Source organism: Eurytemora carolleeae, unplaced genomic scaffold (assembly GCF_000591075.1).
Source record: "Eurytemora carolleeae unplaced genomic scaffold, Eaff_2.0 scaffold315, whole genome shotgun sequence".
NCBI lineage: Eukaryota > Metazoa > Arthropoda > Copepoda > Calanoida > Temoridae > Eurytemora > Eurytemora carolleeae.
In genome coordinates this window covers 388218-411493 of record NW_019396843.1, presented here as the reverse complement: position 1 = coordinate 411493, position 23276 = coordinate 388218, and the positions used below count along the sequence as shown (strand labels likewise).

The 23276-nt window shown below is 32.0% G+C and overlaps 3 protein-coding genes across 5 annotated transcripts; all 3 read left to right on the top strand.

The window, feature by feature from the left end:
- The first annotated feature begins 53 nt into the window (after positions 1-53).
- LOC111709320 (cyclin-H-like) lies at positions 54-4069 on the top strand. Of its 2 annotated transcripts, XM_023482957.1 has the most exons (14): positions 54-135; positions 437-466; positions 593-689; positions 1050-1097; positions 1270-1339; positions 1505-1560; positions 1661-1755; positions 1835-1861; positions 2005-2074; positions 2132-2208; positions 2269-2362; positions 2428-2511; positions 3080-3177; positions 3683-4069. In XM_023482957.1, exons 1-14 carry the CDS (start codon positions 101-103, stop codon positions 3729-3731), a joined length of 930 nt encoding a protein of 309 aa, XP_023338725.1. In that variant the 5' UTR covers positions 54-100; the 3' UTR covers positions 3732-4069. The 2 variants fall into 2 exon arrangements, with proteins under 2 accessions (XP_023338725.1, XP_023338726.1); XM_023482958.1 differs by lacking the exon at positions 1050-1097.
- LOC111709319 (AP-4 complex subunit epsilon-1-like) lies at positions 4031-9334 on the top strand. The gene is made up of 7 exons (XM_023482956.1): positions 4031-4252; positions 4615-4713; positions 5427-5533; positions 6373-6446; positions 7045-7106; positions 8125-8207; positions 9220-9334. Exons 1-7 carry the CDS (start codon positions 4049-4051, stop codon positions 9332-9334), a joined length of 744 nt encoding a protein of 247 aa, XP_023338724.1. The 5' UTR covers positions 4031-4048.
- Positions 9204-22976, top strand: LOC111709310 (uncharacterized). Of its 2 annotated transcripts, XM_023482945.1 has the most exons (17): positions 9204-9315; positions 10647-10745; positions 12286-12340; positions 13079-13230; positions 13625-13680; positions 14987-15040; positions 15686-15760; positions 16241-16344; positions 16402-16433; positions 16947-17034; positions 17672-17738; positions 18846-18928; positions 19836-20005; positions 20396-20603; positions 21063-21181; positions 21418-21517; positions 22856-22976. In XM_023482945.1, the coding sequence occupies exons 2-17, from the start codon at positions 10666-10668 to the stop codon at positions 22955-22957; spliced, it is 1545 nt and encodes a 514-aa protein (XP_023338713.1). In that variant the 5' UTR covers positions 9204-9315; positions 10647-10665; the 3' UTR covers positions 22958-22976. The 2 variants fall into 2 exon arrangements, with proteins under 2 accessions (XP_023338713.1, XP_023338714.1); XM_023482946.1 differs by lacking the exons at positions 14987-15040; positions 15686-15760.
- Positions 22977-23276: the final 300 nt, after the last annotated feature.

The window sequence follows — 23276 nt, the reverse complement described above, 5'->3', positions numbered from 1 at the left end:
AAATTTTAAATTTCCATTGATTCTAATTTGTCTGAGAGTAAATTATACAATTAAAAAAAAAATTAGATTTAATTTTTCTGGATAAAAGGGTCAATTCTGGATGTTTGGAGATGAAACTGTTCTAAATAAATACAGGAATTTAACCAAAATCATTGAACAATATGAAATTTATGTTTTTAGTTAAGATTTATAACATTGATAATATTGTTTTAGATTTTCTAATAATTGGAATTAACACTTTTTGCGAATTGCTTGATTGGATAGATATCAATAAATACCACTTCATAGTTCGCGGATTTTGAATAACTGGAATGAAATGACAGAAGCGTATCTACTTTAAAGATCAAACTTGTACCGTTGTGAACTTATGTCCGGCTGTAGATTGCTGGAAATATTTAGAATTATGTTACAATCCCTGATTTTGTTAAATTTCTAGAGAAAAAGCGAACAAAGCATTTATTTTGAGGTGAGTGATTTTAGACTAGAAAAGTTATCTTCTTTATCTTCTTTTTTATGTTTTATTTTTAATGTATAATTTCTTATTACATCTCTTGTTGTTAAATAATTATTAACATCATGTTTGTCCCTGAAGTCGAAATGAGGAGAAAAATTACCTGAGCCAAGAAGAAGAGATGCAAGTTTTAGGATACTTTGAGGCTAAACTAGCTGAGTTCTGCACTAAGTTCAAGGTCAATATCCTAGTTTTATACAATATTAATTCAGATATAAATCCATATCCAAATTTTATAACACTCCATAATAATCACATTTTCATTTCCTTTAATCTTTGAAAAACTTTTAATGTTTAATCCGATTAAAAAAAAAAATGCCAGCCAGGTGTTATGAGGTCATAATGAAGCTGGTGGACTGCTTTTGTAGCCGCTTAACACTGGGCTACACTGTTGTAGTTAACGGTGACAAGAAGTAGGGACAGAAAATAGATTTAATACCTATTTTGTGTCCAATTTCAAAGAGCCAGCCTAAATTTGTCTTATGTCTTATTGAACAAAAACCCCAATTTGCGGGACTTTCTTTTGTCTTTTTTTCAGCCACCAATGCCAAAAGCCGTTAAGGGTACAGCGTTTCATTATTTTAAGGAATCAAATCCAATTGTTTTAATATCAAAATTCTAAATAGTAAATTTTATTTCGTCCTTTTTTCTTTGTTTTTTTTCTCTGTACAAGTAAAGAAATATTGCAATTTCCTGCCATTTAGTTTGCCCAAATTTATCGCCATTTTGTTTAATAATTGGTTTGGTTTGGTGTACAGCGTTTCTACCTGAAGAATTCTATAATGGATTATCACCCTAAGGAGATTCTGGTCACATCAGTTTATCTAGGCATTTTTATAATTATTTAAGAAGAAATTATCCCTTGATGAATTAATTAAATGTTTTTGTTTTATCATTGAATAAATCACAACGATTGTTAGATTAATTGTTTTTTAAAATAGACCAAAACCCCATTAGTACTGCTTCATAATTATTATAATGATTTGTTTCCAGCAACTAAAGTTGAAGAATTCAATGTATCTATAACCCAGTTTGTTGCGAATGTACAGGTAATGAAATATATTTATTTTCTTTATTTAGATGATTTTTAATTTGGTCAGTTGGTTTAAAACGGCTGAACCGATTGCTTCATTTTTGTTTTATTTTTAGGGAAACCAAGAAAGAGCCACAAAGATTATTTTAAACAACGAACTTCTTCTGCTTAAAGAACTTAACTTCAATCTCACAATTCATAATCCTTTCAGGTATCATCAAGCAAGGTCTTTAATGTTGTAAATATCTAATTAAATAATTTGCACTATTTAATGATTTCTGATAATTTAGGGCCGTAGAAGGACTCCTTATTGACTTGTAAGTACATTAGATTTATTAAACAACATTTAACTTGATAAATCTTAATTTTTTTGGGGCCATTCCAGAAACAGATCTAGTTTCTTTATATACATAGTTTTATTCTAAAACATTCTCTGATTTCACTTTTTTAAATTGTTTAGGAAAACAAGATGTAGTTATTTGGAAAACGTTGATTCATTTAGACCTGATATTGATACATTCCTAGATCAGGTAAGCACTTGTTTATTTAATCTTTGTTTTAAAGCATTACATCTTTTTGATATAAAGGTTTTCCTGACTGATGCTGTCCTTATCTATGCCCCCGCACAGATCGCTCTGGCCGCCATTATCCACGCGGCATCCAGGTAAAGATTTGGCGGGAAAATATGTGCCTGTTAAAAATTGTTTTAACCTTGGTTTTACAGGCAGAAACAGAATCTAGACAGCTATGTAACAGACCTGCTGTTCAAGGGGCAGGGAACCAATGCCATCAGAACCATTGTCACATGCGTCAGACAGGTGAAAGAACTTATTCCTTTTAAATTAAATCTAAAATCCTATGATCAATTGAATGGTTAATTTAGATCCGGATTCTAGTAAAGGAAGTGAAAGAGCCAGTTAAAGGAATCAAAGCTCTTTGTGAGAAGCTTGAAGCCTGCAGAAACCAGGTTTTTTTCCTTAGATTTATTGTTAAAAATAAAATTTCATAGATTTAAATAGAAAATGGAAATTCAATCAAATCATGTAAAAGCAGCTTACAACATAGGCTTAATCACATGTTATATGTTTTCGTTTTTGTCTGAAGGCATTTCAATATTTCAACTCTGAAATCCCTCCATGGTTTCCTCTCTGCTTGCCCCTGTATCATTTGAGAGAACTGGTTGCTTCAAATCCTGTTAATAATAGTTCTCTGCTTTATTAAACACTAGCTTGGAAACCCGACTTTGCCTGGAAACTAAACTTTATCTATTTATGTCAATCCACTCAACTTGTTCTTGGTATTTAACTTTTAAACCAAAATATGAACAAAAACAGATATTACTTCTTGTTCTTGATATTTAACTTTTAAACCAAAATAAGAACAAAGAACAGATATTACTTCTTGTTCTTGATATTTAACTTTTAAACCAAAATAAGAACAAAGAACAGATATTACTTCTTGTTCTTGATATTTATTTGTGCCTCATTTTAAAACCCAAGTTTTTGTTCAATTATTTAAATTTGTTCTTGCTGTAGGACAATAACCCTGATAGTGCTGCGTATAAGCGTAAACTAGAAGAACTAATTGATGAAGATGATGCGCTACTCGAGGAACCTGTGGCAAAATCTTTCAGGTTAGTCAATATTAAGAAAACTTGTTTTTGAATTCAGAATTTTCGGGTTGTGAAGCTTGAGATCAAGCATTGATCTCCATCTTATGCAGATAAACGGATGAATTTAATTCATCTTCGATATGTGGTGGTCATATCCTGAAAGTGTAGAGATGACTCTAGTTGAGCAATCTCGGATTTTCTCCCAAATTTATAAGTGCATTCGTTGGATATCGAGACCAAGGGTTCAAGAATAAAATTACTACAAACAAAAAGTTCCTACATCGGATTGTATTTCTGAAAGCTTTATAAAAACAATGAAAAGTAACTTTAACTTGAAAGCTTTCCTTAAAACAATTAAACTTTCCCTTCTTTCAAAGATCATATTTTTTCTTCAAAAAATCTTCCATTTAATCAAAGAACTACAAATCAAGGTTGTAAACCTGCCATTTGACGAAAATGGTTAGGTGACAATAGTGCAGGTTAGAGTTAGTTCAGATGAAAAAAAATTGACTAATTATTTATTTAGGATGGATTCGGATATAGGAGTAAAGGTGTTATCCCCTGGAGCAAACTAAATCATCAATCAAATATTAAGAAAGAACCGTATTCTCATCAACTATGATCTTCTACTAGTATTCTTTTATTTATTATAGTATAAGAAATTGTTCAATGTTCACCTGTTTGTAAACAAAATAATCTGAGTTTTAGAAATTGAATCAAAATGTTCTCACGGGTTAGATTGATCAACATTATCTGTTGAAATCGCGTCCACGGTTGTATAAGCTGAGCAATGCTCCTAATTTTTAAAATTCGGATATATTGAGTATTTAAACTGGTAAATAATACCTTTAAACGTGATACTTTGATACCAATTTGACTTTCGTATTTATTAATGAATAATTATTTCAGAAAATGCGGGAAAATGTCTGAAATTTTACAAAAAACCTTTAACGTTCTTGTTGGTTCTGGGGAGGGGGTAGGATGGGGGTCTCCCACCTCTTCCAACCCGCACTCCCTATCTGGTTCCCTTGCTGCCACCCTGCGCCAGCTCGCCCTGGCACCCCTCAAGGAGGAAAAGGAACTGTGCAGGGTTCAGGTTAGGTTTTCCCATCTTTCATTTACAAATTAAACTCTAGATCATTTTTTTCAAACGACGTGATGTGGGGATTCCTTTTTTTCAAAACAGTGCAGCTTTAAGATCGACTAATGAAATGTAGCTATCTTCCATACAATAAAACAAGACATTCATATATATGTTGCCTATAGCCGGCCAAACGGCTGGACCGATTGGGCTGAAATTTTGTGTGGGCACTCATGAGTAGCCGGGGGTGCTATAGGCTAAAAAAAATCGAATTTATTTTTTGTTATTAAAAAAATCTTTCAAATTTTCAATTTCTTTACAAAAATTTTTTTTTCACGGGCAACGCCGAGCCCTCCAGCTAGTTATTTCTATATTAGATTGAGAACTGTGTATCTATCCTGTCTAACCCTGAAACATCTCCATCTACTACAGCTGAATGCCTGGTAAAGGGCATGTTTATACAACTGATGGGACAGGTTAGCTACAACATGTTTAGATAATCAAGGTTTCAGCGACCTCTCCAATTAAAAAAATTGGTTCCGTGGGAAATGCAGGAATAATTTAATTTAAAACATAAACTGTACACAGTATATCAAACTGTACAGTGTACACAGTAGATCAAACTGTACACTTGTACACTGTACAGTGTACACTGTAAATCAAGCTGTATGCTGTAAATCAAACTGTACACTGTAAATGAAACTATACACTGTAAATCTTAACTGTACACTGTAAATATTAACTTTATACTGTAAAACAAACTCTACACAGTACACTGTAAATCAAACTGTACACTGTAAATCAAACTGTACGCTGTAAATCAAACTGTACACAGTCAATCAAAACTGTACACTGTAAATCAACCCGTACACTGTAAATCAAACTGTACACTGTAAGTCAATCTGTACACTGTAAATCAAACTCTACACTGCAAATTTAACTGTGCGCTGTAAATAAAACTTTACATTGTAAATCAAACTGTACACTGTAAGTCAATCTGTACACTGTAAATCAAACTCTACACTGTAAATTTAACTGTGCGGTGTAAATCAAACTTTACATTGTAAATCAAACTGTACACTGTAAATCAAACTGTAAACTGTAAATTAAACTATACACTATACATTGTAATTTTAACAGTACACTAGTACACTAGTACACTGTAAACTGTACACTGTTAACTGTACAGGATGCATCCGGTCTACAGATCTACGCTGTAAAGATGGCACAAGCGTCATCACTTTTACACAGGAAACTTGGATACCTTGCATCATCTATACTTATACCTAACTCAAGGTTAGATAAATACCAGACAGATCGACAGGTTGACAGGTTGACAGATCGACAAATCGACCGATTGACAGATAGAAAATAGAATCTAGTTGTATTTTAGTGAGTTGTTACTACTTCTAACTTAACCGTATTTTAGTGAGTTGTTACTTCTTCTAACGTAACTGTATTTTAGTGAGTTGTTACTACTTCTAACGTAAATGTATTTTAGTGAGTTGTTACTACTTCTAACGTAACTGTATTTTAGTTAGTGTTACTTCTGTTAACTAACTGTATTTTAGTGTGTTGTTACTAAACTGCTTTCTAATTATATATTAGTGAGTTGTTACTTCTGGTATCTATTCGTATTTTAGTTAGTTGTTACTACTGCTAATTTATTGAATTTTAGTAAGTTGCTACTACTGCTACAAACTTGTTATTTTGTGAGTTGCTACTACTGCTAACTAACTGCATTTCAGTGAGTTGTTACTATTCTGTTTTCTAATTATATTTTAGTTAGTTGTTACTGCTGGTATCTTTTTGTATTTTAGTGAGTTGTTACTATTGCAAATTTTTTGCATTTTAGTGAGTTGCTACTTCTGCTAACTAACTGTATTTTAGTGAGTTGTTACTACTGCTATCTAACTGTATTTTAGTGAGTTGCTACAACTGCTAACTAACTGTATTTTAGTGGGTTGTTACTACTGCTTTCTAATTTTATTCTAGTGAATTTTTACTGCTGGAATCTATTTGTATTTTAGTGAGTTGTTACTACTGCTAACTCATGGCATTTTAGTGAGTTGTTAAAAATGCTATAAACTTGTATTTTAGTGAGTTGTTACTACTGCTAACTAACTGTATTTTAGTGAGTTGTTACTACTGCTAACTAACTGTGTTATGCGGGATATCTGTAGTAAAAGTGTCCCCAGTATTCTAACAGGTATTAAATGTCCCAAAAGAAAATATGAAACAGTTTTAAAAACACCACGGTTTTTATTTCTCATGAATTGAGAACAAAACTTAGACAATTTAAAATTTTAACAAGTTATTGTGAGAACGAATAGGAACAAGCAACCATTTATTTTTCAAAAAAGAGAGTGACATGTTTGATTCACAACGGTTGTTAATTTCCCATATTATCGCTAAAGCATAAAGGCTCAAGTTACTTTAAAGAGAAACCACAATAAAAAATAATCAATTTTTAACTCTGAAAATAAGAATGTTTCTTTCATTTCAAGATTGCCGTTGTGAATCAGACTTGTCACTCAACAAATGGATTGAAATTACGTCTCCATTTCCTGTAATGTTTTCATTGTTAGCGAATTGAATTTTTGCAATAAAATAAACGTAAAATATGTTAAATAAAATTTTCTTTTTGTGACCTGAGATGCTTTTATTAGAAAAAAACCAAACGGTTTCGGCTGTTTAATCTTGATGACTGAATAATTTTGGGCTGATTGTATTACCTTGTGCACTGGTGCAGACAACGTTTCCTTGAAGGAGTGCCCTGATTTTATTTATTTTCACCCGTTTATTAGGTTTGATAGCAGCCTGCAATCTTATCTGTGATAACTCAATCCTCTCTTTACTAACAGATAAGGTAACTCACTTTCTCTAGGTAGTTTAACTCTAATCCTTAATTAAACCATTTCGATGATTGCATGGACAAACTTCGGTCATCCTATGAGATTGAGAATCATGAAATTCGTATGAAGGGGGAAGAGTGGACGTCCCCCTCCATGGAAAACTAAAAATTAGGAGCGCATAACGAGAGAGTATGCACCCTCTAATCTTTTCATTTGGATTTTTAAGCCGACGCTTAATTGAAACCGGATTTTGGCGGATTTTAGACGCGGTTAAAATCATTAAATTCGGACTCAGAGCTGAAAACTTAAGATGAGATATCCTTAGTCACGATCACGATTGATTTTCTTCTTAATCCTCTTTTGGGATATTTCTACTGTATAAAAGTTACGTTGATAACAATTACAGATACAATGCTATATCGATTGGACTAATATCCGATTGAATTAAAGTCAGCTGTTCACAAACCGGCTTTTAGAGTATTTAAACAAATATAAATTTGATCATGTTAATATGAAATTATTAAAAAGTACCTCTTAACATGACTCGCTGATTGGTTAAATTTTTAACTTCTTGGATATTGAATGCGTTTTAAAATAATCTTGGGTTTAGTAAAACCAGGAGTTTAAGCATTAATACGTACAATGTACATAATTCTACAGAATCCCTGTATTATCTACATTCAAATTTGTAGATTATTTGTACAGATTTTTACATGATCTTTTTCTTTTCAATAAATTTCTATAACATAAAAATTTGAGACATTCGCTGCAGTGTTTTTATCACACCCTTTTTCTTCTGTATTAACTTCTTGATACTTTTTCGTCGGGAATCAATGATGTATGAATTGTCTTTTTGTTTTAAAAATTCAACATTTTCTTAATTTTTCATCATCTTCAGTATATCACTTTGTGCGGATTAATATTACATCTTATCTTTGATTTTTTTAGCTAATTTTGAGTTATTACAAAGTACTAAATTCTTAAAGATGTTTCTAAAGAAGCATTTTTGTTTTAAATTTACGGTTGTACCAGGTTATACAGTTGGTGAACTACAAGAACCATCTAGTTAGGAACAAGGCCTTGATAACCTTGGATAGGTTCTGCTACATCAGGGAGCTTATCATTTATTTTTTTTTCGCCCTTTTTGATAATTTTTTAGTTTTTCTGGCTGGAATTTTTTATTCGTGTAATTTCTCCATTGTTACTTAAAGGGAGTGACCGGCAATGTATGGTAGTTGAACTGAGAATGTAGTATTTTGGAGAATTTTTTTTAGAGATCATTTGAGACCTATGAGAGGTTTTTTTAGTGCATATTTGTTCAGCAAGAGTGTAAATTTAATCTTTAAAATCCCTACAGATTGTTTATTTTTGAGAGATGATTTTGAGAATGGGTTTTAATAAATAATTCAAGAACGAAAACGAAAAAGTAATAAAATTTCTACAATAAACTAATACGTTATTCAGGAACAGTTTGAGAAAATAAAAGTTAACTTTTATCATCGAAAATAAGTAATCTTATTCATTTATTGGTTTCTGTAATGTCTCAATGTTCACAAACATTTTCTGTAGAATTTTTATTGAAAAGACGACATTTTAAAAATTTGAAGAAATCTGCGAAAAAATTCATAAAGAATAACAAATATAATGACGAAAATTAAATAATTGATTTTCAAATTGATCTATTTGATCAAACATCTATTTAGCTGTAAATTTTTTTTACATTTTTGGTCATCGCTATTTAATAATTTTTAAAAAATCCATTTTTAAAACGCAACCACCCAAATGAATGATTTTGAACGTCGAGTTTGCGCTTAAGCTCAGTAATTATAGATAATTAAAACGTTTAATGTCTCAAATGAATCCTAAAACATTTCTCCACAATATTACATTCCAAGCAAAAAATGCGGTAGTCATTTCCACAAATGAAAATAATCATTTTAATTTTTCAAGATGAAGATTTTAAGGGTAGTTCTGTTAATCGGACATGTCCTCTTTAAACATAGGGTAATCTGAAATTATGCATTGCTTACAGTCCCTTTAAGTTGTTCATCCGTCAATAACAGGGTTTCACCTCATCGGAGAAGGTCCAATACAAAAGTTTAACATTTTTTAAATTATTATTTGTAGGCCGGATCCCGAGATTGGATTGGTCGGATTAAGTCCTGTACTGCATGTACATCAACAAATAATAGAGAATAGACTTCCTAAAGATTTTACGTACAGGTATATTTACATTTCCTAAAGATTTTACGTACAGGTATATTTACATTTCATTATTTTATGTACAGGTATATTTACATTTCATTATTTTATGTACAGGTATATTTACATTTCTATATTTTATGTACAGGTATATTTACATTTCAATATTTTATGTATAGAGGTTAAAGAAGTGGAAAATTTACTAAAACTAAAGTTTTTAATATTTCATATTTCAATTTTGACAAGAATTTTCTTGAAAAGCTTAATTATCGACGAATTAAATACATTTGAAGCAATAATACATTAAAGATTAACAATTAACAATTAACATAAAAACCTTGAAATTAAGTAAAATTAATTTTGTTTAAAATCTTTTTTTCTTAATTTCTTTTTCTTAACTCACTAGCGGTTTCGGTGACTTATACGTCCCCTATAAGTTATTTTACATAAAACTCATCTATTTTCCTCAATTTTGATGTTTTCTCTGCGGGAGTCATCATAAGATACAGTAAACAATATGGGACACACATGTACACAGTTTAACAGTTCTACATACTCATCTTCCAAATTAGTTAACCGTGTAAAGTTGAGGCGTCAAAAATTAAACTAAATTTATGGAAAACAAAAACAGCAGCCTTCAAGGTATGTTAGTTTTTTTACTAGAAAATGATTTTAAACTGTTTTAAAAAAATTTCAATTTATTATTAATTATTCTTTGAAATTATTTTTAAAAAAAAAGACTTTTCTGATGCTGATACAAAGCACTTTCTCATTGTAAGAAATAATCTAAGAGGGTTGTACAACAAAGTGTCAAACTTACTGTGATAAGTGAGATAAAGCCATTTGAGCTGTGACCACTTCTTTGGGTTTCACACAAAAGGATGTAGTGAACAATATGTTTTTTTAAATGAACTATTTTTTGCATTATTGCTTATTATTAATGTTTGAAATTAAAGAGTAAAAGTATTGTTGGGTAAAAAATAGTTACTATGGTCATTTATATAACATTTTAGTGAATTAATTTTGCCTTTTTCATAAATTTAGGAAAAATTCTTATACCTGCCCTTCAGCAACTGCGGTGACTTATATGGCCACTCTAAAAAAAACCTAAAAAAAACTCCTTTAACATTTTTTGTATTTTTTACTTTTTTCCTTGACCTAACCAATAATAAGCATTCTTATTCAAATTTACAAAAAAAAAATATTTAAAAAAATTCTTCAGCCGCTAGTGGGTTAAGAACTATTTAAAAAGAAAAAAATTTGCATTTTACATTTATGGACTTAAATTAAAAGAAAGAGTTACTAAGATTAAAAAATGTTAGATTTCAATATAATTATTTGATTTTTTTTAGAGGTTTGGTTGGTCCCTGGATGCAGGTTGATATATTGAGGATTATTTCAAAATTTAATAAAATTATCAACACAAACTCAAACATTCAAACTTCAATAAGGTAATGTTTTTAGTAAACATTTCAAGTAAACCTATCAAGTAAACAGTTAAAGTAAACAGTTATAGTAAACATTTCAAGTAAACAGTTCTAGTAAACATTTCAAGTAAACAGTTCAAGTAAACATTTCATGTAAACATTTCAAGTAAACAGTTAAAAGTAAACATTTCAAGTAAACATTTCAAGTAAACATTTAGAGTAAACATTTCAAGCAAACCTATCAAGTAAACATTTCAAGCAAACATTTCAAGTAAACATTTCAAGTAAACATTTCAAGTAAACATTTCAAGGAAACATTTCAAGTAAACATTTCAAGTAAACATTTCATGGAAACATTTCATGGAAACATTTCAAGTAAACATTTCAAGTAAACATTTCAAGCAAACATTTAGAGTAAACATTTCAAGCAAACCTATGAAGTAAACAGTTAAAGTAAACACATCAAGTAAACATTTCAAGTAAACATTTCATGTAAACATTTTAAGTAAACATTTCCGGTAAACATTTCGTGTAAACATTTCAAGTAAAAATTTCAAGTAAACATTTCAAAGAAACATTTCAAGTAAACATTTAGAGTAAACATTTCAAGCAAATCTATCAAGTAAACAGTTAAAGTAAACACTTCAAGTAAACATTTCAAGTAAACATTTCATGTAAACATTTTAAGTAAACATTTCAAGTAAACATTTCAAGTAAACATTTCAAGCAAACATTTCAAGCAAACATTTCAAGTAAACATTTCAAGTAAACATTTCAAGTATGGTATACAATGGTATGTACATTGTACCTGCCTTAATTGATTTCCCTTAGAGTAGGGGGAATGAGATTAGGGTGCCAGATTGAATCGGTGGGAGAATCAGCACCTGACTGAGACCCCTTCTTGGACGTCGGTCTGGGGATCCCACATTGGGGGTCTTTCACGATCTTTTTCATTTCATTTCATTTCAGTTTATACCCCTCTGTATTCTAGTTTATATCCCTTTGTATTTTAGTTTATATCCCTCTGTATTCTAGTTTATATCCCTCTGTATTCTAGTTTATACCCCTCTGTATTCTAGTTTTGATCCCTCTGTATTCTAGTTTATATCCCTTTGTATTTTAAATTATATCCCTCTGTATTCTAGTTTATATCCCTCTGTATTCTACTTTATATCCCCCTGTATTCTAGTTTATATCCCTCTGTATTCTAGTTTATATCCCTCTGTATTCTAGTTTATATCCCTTTGTATTCTAGTTTTATATCCCTCTGTATTCTAGTTTATATCCCTCTGTATTCTACTTTATATCCCCCTGTATTCTAGTTTATATCCCTCTGTATTCTAGTTTATATCCCTCTGTATTCTAGTTTATATCCCTTTGTATTCTAGTTTTTATCCCTCTGTATTCTATTTTATATCCCTTTGTATTTTAGTTTATATCCCTCTGTATTCCAGTTTTTATCCCTCTGTATTCTAGTTTATATCCCTCTGTATTCTAGTTTATATCCCTCTGCATTCTAGTTTATATCCCTCTGTATTCTAGTTTATATCCCTGTGTATTCTAGTAAAATTGTGGAGAAATATCTGGATGAAGAGTTTAGTAAAGAATTGATAAACCAGGTAAAAATTCCATTTTCTTGGAAATTGTTAATAGTTTCTTTTGTATTTTTAGTTTTGACTTTAAAGGGAGTGACCGGCTATATGTATGGTAGTTAAACTGAAAATGTAGTATTGTGGAGAAATTTTTTAGGATTCATTTGAGGCATATGAAACGTAATTATTAAATAACGACGACAAAAATATAACACACATTCTATAGTAAACTAATCAGTTGTTTAGAAATAGGTTGAAAAAACTAAAGATTAACTCTTCTCATCGAAAATAAGTAATCTGATTGTTATTCAGTTATAAGTTTCTATAATATGTCTCATTGTTCACAAAAATTTGTGTAGATTTTCTGGAATTTTCATTAAAAAGACGACATTTGAAGCAAACTAATTCATTAAGAATAAGAAATTCAATATAATGATGAAAAAGAAATAATTGATTCTAACATTGACTTATTGACAAATTTCTATTTAGAAATATGTTCCTAAACATCTGATTAGTTTACTCTGGAATTTTTTATACATTTTTCGTTGTCGTTATTTAATAATTTTAGTAAATCGATTCTCAAAATTTAACCACTCAAATGGATGAATTAAAACTTTTGTGTCTCAAATGAATCCTAAAAAAATTCTCCACAATACTACATTTTCATTTCAACTACCGACATTTACGGTCACTCCTTTTAAACACTTTAAAAATATAATTTTTGCCTGGGAAATCTTTAAATTGAATTGCTGAATTTCCCTGCAGGTTCTGCTAGCCCAGGCTATACTGCTGGTTAGCGCGCTAGACTCAACTCAACATTTTAGCACACGCGCACTCAAGCACGTTAGCAGGTTCCTTCAGAGTAAACAAAACCATGTCAAGCACACTGGACTCAGTCTTCTAGAAACTATCTTCAGGTATTTTTTCTATTTATTAATCGATCACCATTGTAAATTACTTTTTATCTCATGTTTTGACACGGATTTTATTTTTATACTTTTCAGTTTTGATTTTTTTGATGATTTTTTAGATTTCAAGATTACCCAAGAAAGAGTAGTATACAAACTCTTTATAAAAGCCCAGCTGAAGTGCCAAGCGTTGCCGTCAAATAAAATAAAAAATTCAAAAAAATTTTATTTAAAAAAATCGATTTTAGAAGAAAAAAATTATAATTTTGCTTGTATTTGTTACCCCCAGGATATCCGTGGGTTCCCTCTAAAAATGACAGCATATTTGGTTCTGCCGTTTGGCCAGCTACAGCTAATAATATAAATATGAGCGAAGAGCTTTATTATGAAGATTATTTTTCAGAAGAAACCCGCCTGAACTGACAGAAACCCAGGAGGCAAATGTTCTCTTCTGTTTAGGTTTTAACATTAATCAAAACCAAATAGATTTTCAAGTACAACAGGTGGCAACAGACAAATGGACAAATTATACACGATGACACAAGTGTCAAATATAACAAGGAAAACACAATTCTCTTACATTAGTTGACAGGTTTTCCAACATCAAATAAAAAAGTGTAAAAACAGAAACTAAAGAACTCATAAAATTGGACTTATTTTTCTATAAGAAAAGCACTTTATTCTAAAATTATTACTATTATAGATAATTATGTTGGACACAAAAACTGAGTTGACACTTGTGACGTAAGAATACATCTGTACTGAGAGTGTACAAATTCTACGTTGCCATCTATTGTACTTGACAATCTATTTGATCAAAAAAAATATTTAAGAAGTATAGAATTACGTAAAGATCTTTATTCATGTGATGACAGAAAATGGAGGAATATCTTCGTTCGGCAGAATTAAATTTATTCTTTAGCTTAAATTTATTCCAAAGCGTAAACTTTTAACTTGAAGGATTTATAATTCGGGAATGTCATGTTGGTTTTTTATGGCCTTACGGAACCTTGTCTGAAGTTGTTAAGAATTATTGCCCTTCACAGAACCTACCTTTACTGATTTCGGCCTTCGGCTTTTTTCATTTTGGTCGTTCATTGTTTGTCAACGACCCATTTTGTTCGTTTTTTTAGTAAAACTTATTCGTTCATTTTCCATCTATTTCGTTCGTCTTCTCACTGAACGATCGTTCAGTTAAATCGTTCGTAAACATCGTTCTTTTAGTAAAAAATTCATCTTTTAAAATTTTGTTCGCAAAAAAATTGTTTGTTTAGTAAAAATAACAATCATTTGTAGGAAAATTTGTTCGTTCAGTTAAAAACGAACGAGATCGTTCATTCGAACGATAAAGATCGTTCGAACGATTTGAAAGACAATCGTTTTTTCATTTTTCGTTTTATTCGGAACGACACCATCGTTCGTTCTAAAAATAATGTGCTAGTTCAAAAAAAAAGTCCATCTCCACCCCCTAGATGCTACACAATGTTAGGTGTGACATGTGGCAGAAAAGTTTACAGGACGATATTCCTGATGATAATTCTAGGATTTATTCTTAATTTGTTACTTCCGCCCTTAATGTTCAAACGTTTTTAATGGTTTATAATCAACTTAAATACCAGAAGAAAAAAAAGAATTAATTTTAATAAAGGGGTGGCCGACAAAATCAACTATTTCGTCAGATAATTGGCTGAGCGCGTTATGAAAATATTTAAAATTTAAAAGTTTTGACCTCTGTATTCTCTTTTGATTAATAGTTTTTTACTAGAGCATCCTGACCCTGCAATTCAGAACAAAACTTTTGACATTCTTATCCTCATAGGAACCAGAACTTTTTCATTTTTACCCTCATAGGAACCAGACCCTTTTCATTCTTATCCTCATAGGAACCAGAACCTTTTCATTCTTATATTTTTTAACATAAAAGTTAAGATGAGAATCGCAGCTGTATTTTGTAAGGGAAGGCGAAGAATATTTTTTGTTAGATATAATTAACATCAATTGAAGAACAGATTAAAGAATAAGATAAAATTTTAGGATTTCTACAATATTCAAAGTAGGTGATGCAACTCTACCCATTTTTGTTTGAATATGCATGCGAAAAAAATATAGAATTTCTTCTTTATAAATATTCCATTTCTCATAAAAATCAAATAGCTAACTGTTTCAAAAAAACAATTTTAATAATTTTTTTCCATCTAATATTTGCAATTTACCTAAAATATCAATTTTTAAGTTTGATGAGTTAGTTTTTTTAACAAACCTTGTGATGTATTTGGTTTTCCGTGGGTTGTTATCTTTTCTTACTAAAATAAATCAATTGATAAAATAAAAACCAACAGTTGATGTTTTCAAAATAAGATAATTTACAACAAATAAGCATACCTGCCGATAACTCTGCAAGCCATGAAGATTAGAACCAATTTATAAATTTTATCTCCATTATTGACAAATTGCTGGTGATTAGCGAACAGTGATAATCTGAAGAAGTTAGTGGAATCTGTGCTTAATTTTCTTAAACGGTCAAATAAAAACAATTCAGGTAACCTCCAGGGATTTTTACACATTTTTAGTATTTCCTATAATAACGAACAGATGAATACAGAAAAATAAGAAAATAGAAAAGAAGATCTTAAGTAGTGAGGAAAACAAGGGAAAAAAGAAACATCGGAAATCAAGTCAGGGGGAAATTGGAAGCAAAGAAATAAAGAATTCTATTGTTCCCCGTAAGTCTGCTCCCTTTTTTTACTCCATTAATTCAGTCCACCTGTTTCTCTATTCCATTACAACGAAGAACTACTAGAGGAGAGGAAAAGAGAACCTAGCCAACAGAGATTAAAAATAAAACCTTACCTTAATGAGGAAATAAAACTTGAATGTAAATGATTAGGACTAGATTAAATAAGTAGGAGAGAGAGTTGAACTACTCATCAGCTTAACCTGGCGCACAAGGGAAAAAGTTTAACGTGGCTCCGCGACTCTTTGGTATTCATTAACTTCAGTCTTAGATCTCTTCTTTCAGAGCCTAGAGCAGCAGTATATACTAAACTACAGAAGGATTCTAGTTTAGAGAACTCACAAGCATTCATAATTCGTCTTTATTCAGTTATTGACAAATATTCACAGGTAATTTCATAATCAAATTAGCAACAACAACAAAATCTATCAATATTATATTTTCAGGATTTGGATTGGAAAACTAGCTCAATTTTAAGGTGATTTTACTTTGATAAAATGTAGTTGTTGTTGTTTTTATCTATATATATCATAATTATCTTTATTAGATTATTAATTTTGCTATTGGTTTGTTATTTTATATGATTTTATTGTCATTTGTTTTGTATGGTTATTGCTTATTATTATTGCTTTAATTTTTATTGTCATTGTTTGTGTAACTGCCACTGTTTTAGTATTAGTAATACTGTTTAAGTCATTGGCATAGACACGATGACATCATGATTGGCACTGTCATCATCATTGTCATTGTCATTGTCATTTTCATCATCATTGTCATTGTCATTGTTTTTTTGAATTACCATTGGCATTGGCATTGGCGTTTTTATTGTCAGCATCATTGTCATCGGCCTTGCCATTGGCATTGGCATTGTTATTGTCATCATCATTGTCATTGACAGTGTTATTGTCCTCATCATTGTCATAGTCATTAGCATTGGCATTACCATTGTCATGTGATTGTTATTATTGTTCTTATTATTGTTATTATTTAGATTAGTTCAGTGTAGTAAAGGGGCTACAAAAGATATAATGGTTGAGAATTTGAAGTATATTCTCTCACCCCAAACCAAGATTATCCAGGTACTTTTATTATCGGTAATAATCAGAGTAATAGCTCGATCCATCAGCAACCCCCTTTAAATATAGATATGAACCTTAAAGAGGGGGGAGGGGGGGTCTTATTTGGATAACACATTTCATGGTGAGTATGATCCTGGTAATGCTGCTCATGCAAACTGATGTAGGTTGCCCAAACTGTTATTACAGTACCCCTACCTAGCTGTAAACTGATGTAGGTTGCCCAGACTGTTATTACAGTACCCCTACCTAACTGCAAACTGATGTAGGTTGCCCAGACTGTTATTACAGTACTAGGTTGCCCAGACTGTTATTACAGTACCCCTACCTAGCTGCAAACTGATGTAGGTTGCCCAGACTGTTATTACAGTACCCCTACCTAGCTGTAAAGTTTGAAGCTAACAAAATAACTTGTAGATAATACATTTTTTTGCGTTTCTAATATTACCAAAAAAAACGTATCACAAAAACTTAAAGAAATAGTGATATGCACTTCTTTTGTTGCTTTAAGAAAATCAAAAATGAGCAGAGCCATATGACCTTTTTTTAAATTGGCAAATTATTGAATTAATTTTGGGCCTGGAGATTTGCAGAAACCTAAAAATATTTTGAATAATTCTTTAATATTTATAATATTTAGGACTCTGACACCGAAAAAGAATTGGACAGTGTTAGGAAGAAGATTTCCAAACTATTGAATAATTTAGGTAATATGTTATTTAAGCATAAATTCATTATGGTTATGTTATATAAAAGATAGTTATGAAAATGACATTATTACTAATTTTGTGATACATTTTGTAAATATAAAAAAAAACTTATTATCGGGTAAATAAAGGATAACAATAACAATACTGATAACTATAATGAAAATTATAATAATAATGATACTGTTATTGATAAATTGGATAATAATAATGATACTGATATTGTTAACTATGATAATAATAATGATATTTATAACAATACATTGTTATACTGATATTGATAACTATGATACTTTTTTAAAAGAGATTTTTTTGTCCCCATGACATGATCGGGTTGTTACGATCAAATCTCGGAATTTTTTCTATTGCGAAAGTTTGGTGTTGTCTGGGTTTATATATTGATCTACCAGGGGTTGTAATCTGGCAGCACATTCATCCATCCACGCTTAATTTATACTGAGAGGGCTGACAAAAATCCAGCTGCCTAAGATTCTTCTTAGGCCTAGGAATATCGAGTGCAGGAATCTTTCTGATGTACTGGAATGAGGCCCGGGTGCCATACTGATAGGAAACATTGCTCCTTAACATCTGTAAGCCCGGATTGGATACCCCCAGGTACCTATAGCTGGCAACCATAGAGTCTCCCTGCTTTTCCACCTTTCCTCTCTTCATCATCATTCACTGGGATCAATTCACTTAAAGCTTCTTTCTTGTTGAGTAGAAAGCACGCACCCTTTCGCTGCGAGAGTTGTTGACAGCCGCCCCTCTGTCCTCCTACATCCGTCAGGTGGTCATAACTGCTAAACCAGATGTCGGCTTCAGGTGTTTTTGAAACCACAGGTTTGTCTGGAGTACGGGAATCGAACCCATGAACAACAGTCTGGACACCAATCCGGCTACTGGTCATGGACTTCCGTGATCTAACGAGAACTGGTGTCACACACTCTCCACCCCACCCCACTAAACACTCTCCAGTTCCACACCCCACTATGATACTAATAAGTGATATTGATAACTATGATAACAATAATTATACTAATATTGATAGCTATGATGATAATTATAATGTTGATATTATATATGATAATAATGATAATGTTTGTACAGTAAGGAGTGGAGTAAGGAATCCCGTAGTCCTGGAACTATTGGTTTGGACAAAGGCAGAGTTTGTACTCCAGGAAAATGTCCAGGTTTGTACTCCAGGATAATGTCCATATTTGTACTCCAGGATAGTGTACAGGTTTGTACTCCAGGATAGTGTACAGGTTTGTACTCCAGGATAGTGTACAGCTTTGTACTCCAGGATAATGTCCATATTTGTACTCCAGGATAGTGTACAGGTTTGTACTCCAGGATAGTGTACACTTTGTACTCCAGGATAATGTCCATGTTTGTACTCCAGGATATAGTGTACAGGTTTGTACTCCAGGACAATGTCCAGGTTTGTACTCCAGGATAATGTCCATGTTTGTACTTTAGGATAGTGTACAGGTTTGTACTTCAGGATAATGTCCATGTTTGTACTGCAGGATAGTGTTCAGATTTGTGCTCCAGGAAATTGCCCAGGTTTGTACTCCAGGAAAATATACAGGTTTGTACTCCAAGATAATGTCCAGGTTTGTACTTCAGGATAATGTCCAGGTTTGTACTCCAGGACAATGTCCAGGTTTGTACTCCAGGATAATGTCCATGTTTGTACTTTAGGATAGTGTACAGATTTGTACTTCAGGATAATGTCCATGTTTGTACTGCAGGATAGTGTACAGGTTTGTTCTCCAGGAAAATGTCCAGGTTTGTACTGCAGGATAATGTCCAGGTTTGTACTGCAGGATAATGTTCAGGTTTGTATTCCAGGATAATGTCCAAGTAACCTCTCAAAGAGCAACAATAAACAAATCGTATTTTGTTCTTAAAAAGTTTCAAATTGGTTAACTTTCTTTCTTTAATTCTGATTTTAATCTTTCTTTAATTCAACACTTATATAAAGAACCCATTTTTCGTAACTATCAATATTTAGAAAGCATAACCGGCATGCAACTTTATAAAATGGTGTCCTTTCCTTGCCAATCCCTCTGAGGTTAAACTATTTTTATTAAGGAAACTACAGACGTTATCCTTGGATATATCGGAGAACTGAGTTCTGACCCTGTGTTTGTGAGTCATGTAATTACTGCTGTTCTCAATATAAAGCTGAAGACAGGGATAATACTAGAGACAGGATACCAGTTCATTAATCAACAAATGTACTCGGAGGATAAAACTCTGAGGTACACTTTCAGCAACCTTTACTATTTTTATCAAAAAAGTTTTGGACGTAATTTTATGCGACCCTTTATTTTAATAATGGCATTTCTGATTCACAATAGTACCCTATAAAGGTTTATCTGATCAATAATGTGAAAGATATTGTCGTTTTTTCACTTCATGGAAAAACAACTATTAAAAGTTATCAATCTTATAAAGATGATGATGTATATGTGAATCGGACATGCCAATCTATAAATGAAGTCTTTAAAATACGTCTAAAATACCTTTAATCAGTATAACATTTGCAATGATAGTGTTATGCTTTACATTACAACCCACCTACCTATTTAAGATTGTTGTTTATTTTATTATCAAGAAATTTTATCACCTTAACAATTTAATATTTCCAGGACGAAAGCAAGAAGATGTGTTAAACTTATGGAAAGTTTGGATGCCGCAAACAATTCTGAAGTGTGCGTGGATGCCGCAAATCTTACCGAAGACGAGGATATAAATCTAGGAAAGCAAGGGATTCTTGAGTTGGGAAGACAAGATGGCGACAAGATGGATTTTACGCTGAGTTTCCTAGACGAATTAATTTATAAAGACATGTGTCAGGTAAAGCATAGTACCTGCACAGACGTAACTTTAAGTAACGGTACCATTTAAGCCTTTTTCTGATTAAACATGAATGAGATATCTATCCTTTATCAATCTGTAAATTCATTATTTTCAATCGTAGCTATACTTTGTAAGTGTTTTTCGGATTTATGCAGCAGATACAAAGAAGAAAATATTCAGAATTCAACACTTTATAATTATCTAAAGATGGACGACAATATAGTTATTGCTATGTTCAGATAAGGGTTTAAAGAGTACCGTTGTGAATCGGATATTCCACAAATAAAGTACCATTTAAAATGAAGTCCACAGTCCCTTCAACTTGCAGGCTAGTTCACCTGTACATTTGCTTCATTAAAAAAATAATTTTCCCAAAAGGCCAAATTCAGCGATATAAAACTTGAAAATCATATTTTTATGATTTCAGCAACTTTCTTTATTAATATTTAATCCTAGGGCGGATCCCCGTATCTTCCGTCATTATTTCGGACTCCGGAGATAAAACCTCCGATGGAAGAACGACCTCTGATAACCTCCTACTCTAAACTACGCCAGGATACAGTTGGATCAAATAGGTGAGACAGATATTTAATGTTTATTTAATTAATACGTAAGAATTCCCGGATTTAAGTAATCTTTAATTAACGTTTGTACACAGTTGATATTGAGTGATCTTAAAGTCTCAAATCGGGAATTACTGAAGTTTTAAACAGCATTTCACTTCTGATATAAATTCGGAGATCTGACACAGGAGTTTCGCCCTGTTATCTCTGGATAATAGACATGGATTAGAAGTATTATTGTATTCTAGAACCCTGAGTTCTAATTCTCCTACACCCCCTTCTTCTACTCCTCTACAAACCAATAGACTTTGGACAGCAGAGGGTAGACTACCAGATCTACCAGTAGAGGTTAGTGTAACTATAGATAGACAACCAGATCTACCAGTAGAGGTTAGTTTAACTATAGATAGACTACCAGATCCACCAGTAGAGGTTATTTTAACTATAGATAGACTACCAGATCTACCAGTAGAGGTTAGTTTAACTATAGGTAATATACCAGAGTACCAGATCTACCAGTAGAGGTTTGTTTAACTATAGATAGACTACCAGATCTACCAGTAGAGGTTAGTTCAACTATGGGTAATATACCAGAGTACCAGATCTACCAGTAGAGGTTTGTTTAACTAAAGGTAGACTACCAGATCCACCAGTAGAGGTTAGTTTAACTATAGATAGACTACCAGATCTACCAGTAGAGGTTAGTTTTAATATAGATAGACTACCAGATCTACCAGTAGAGGTTAGTTTTACTATAGATAGACTACCAGATCTACCAGTAGAGGTTAGTTTTACTATAGGTAGACTTCCAGATTCACCAGTAGAGGTTAGTTTAACTATAGGTAGACTTCGAGATCTACCACTAGAAGTTAGTTTAACTATAGGTAATATACCAGAGTACCAGATCTACCAGTAGAGGTTTGTTTAACTATAGGTAGACTACCAGATCTACTAGTAGAGGTTAGTTTAACTATAGATAGACTACCAGATTTACCAGTAGAGGTTAGTTTTACTATAGGTAGACTTCCAGATCCACCAGTAGAGGTTAGTTTTACTATAGGTAGACTTCCAGATTCACCTGTAGAGGTTAGATTAACTATAGGTAGACTTCCAGATCTACCACTAGAGGTTAGTTTAACTATAGGTAATATACCAGAGTACCAGATCTACCAGTAGAGGTTTGTTTAACTATAGGTAGACTACCAGATCTACCAGTAGAGGTTAGTTTAACTATAGATAGACTACCAGATCTACCAGTAGAGGTTAGTTTTACTTTAGGTAGACTTCCAGATTCACTAGTAGAGGTTAGTTTAACTATAGGTAGACTTCCAGATCCACCAGTATAGGTTAGTTTAACTATAGTTAGACTACCAGATCCACCCGTAGAGGTTAGTTTAACTATAGTTAGACTTCCAGATCCACCAGTAGAGGTTAGTTTAACTATAGGTAGACTTCCAGATCCACCCGTAGAGGTTAGTTTAACTTTTTGTAGTCGAAATATCTGGGGAGTTTTTTCCCTTAAAAGCAAATTATTGATAGTACTTACAACGTCTAAAAAGAACAGTATATATTTCCCGATTATAAATTATCTGTCGATCCTTGTACTTTTGATTGATTTGAATTATATTTCTCTAGTGAAGTGATAACTAGTAAACAACACAATTATTGTTGAATCTGTATTTTCAGGGTCTTCTATCCGGTGATGTGGGAGATCAATCTATAAACAAATCAACAGATGTAAAACTTAAAGAAGAGAAAGCTATAGATCCTCTCTATGAGGGCTGGTGACCACTCTGCTCTACAGTTTGTCTATTCCATATTGTATTTGTATAAAACGTACAATGTGCATGTTTTTCCTTTTTGATGCAAATGGGGCTCGGCAACTCAATCGGAAATGCTCAATGTTAACCCCCTTTATGGCCGGCCATAGGGTACAGCTGCATGTTCATTGTACGATGTACATTAAGGTGTCAATGCAGACCACAAATGCCCAATTTCAGAAAATTAGATCCTATCGCACTGTGCACTGTGAGCACTAGTCTAAAATTTTAGCTCAATATCTTAAGTACTAAAGGATCGCTTCTGAATTCTTCGTTTTTTTATGTAA

What these genes read in the sequence shown, in the direction of transcription:
- LOC111709320 (XM_023482957.1), top strand. Translation starts at nt 101, where the DNA reads ATGTTTGGAGATGAAACTGTTCTAAATAAATACAG. An exon ending in GGTCACATCAGTTTATCTAG is followed by an intron (nt 1,340 to 1,504) that starts GCATTTTTATAA and finishes ATTTGTTTCCAG; the next exon opens with CAACTAAAGTTGAAGAATTC. An exon ending in GAAGGACTCCTTATTGACTT is followed by an intron (nt 1,862 to 2,004) that starts GTAAGTACATTA and finishes TAAATTGTTTAG; the next exon opens with GAAAACAAGATGTAGTTATT.
- LOC111709319 (XM_023482956.1), top strand. Translation starts at nt 4,049, where the DNA reads ATGAATAATTATTTCAGAAAATGCGGGAAAATGTCTGAAATTTTACAA. An exon ending in ATACTTATACCTAACTCAAG is followed by an intron (nt 5,534 to 6,372) that starts GTTAGATAAATA and finishes ACTGTATTTTAG; the next exon opens with TGAGTTGTTACTACTGCTAA. An exon ending in TGTCCCCAGTATTCTAACAG is followed by an intron (nt 6,447 to 7,044) that starts GTATTAAATGTC and finishes CCCGTTTATTAG; the next exon opens with GTTTGATAGCAGCCTGCAAT.
- LOC111709310 (XM_023482945.1), top strand. Translation starts at nt 10,666, where the DNA reads ATGCAGGTTGATATATTGAGGATTATTTCAAAATTTAATAAAATTATC. An exon ending in GTCAAATAAAAACAATTCAG is followed by an intron (nt 15,761 to 16,240) that starts GTAACCTCCAGG and finishes CTCTTCTTTCAG; the next exon opens with AGCCTAGAGCAGCAGTATAT. An exon ending in TTTATAAAGACATGTGTCAG is followed by an intron (nt 20,604 to 21,062) that starts GTAAAGCATAGT and finishes ATTTAATCCTAG; the next exon opens with GGCGGATCCCCGTATCTTCC.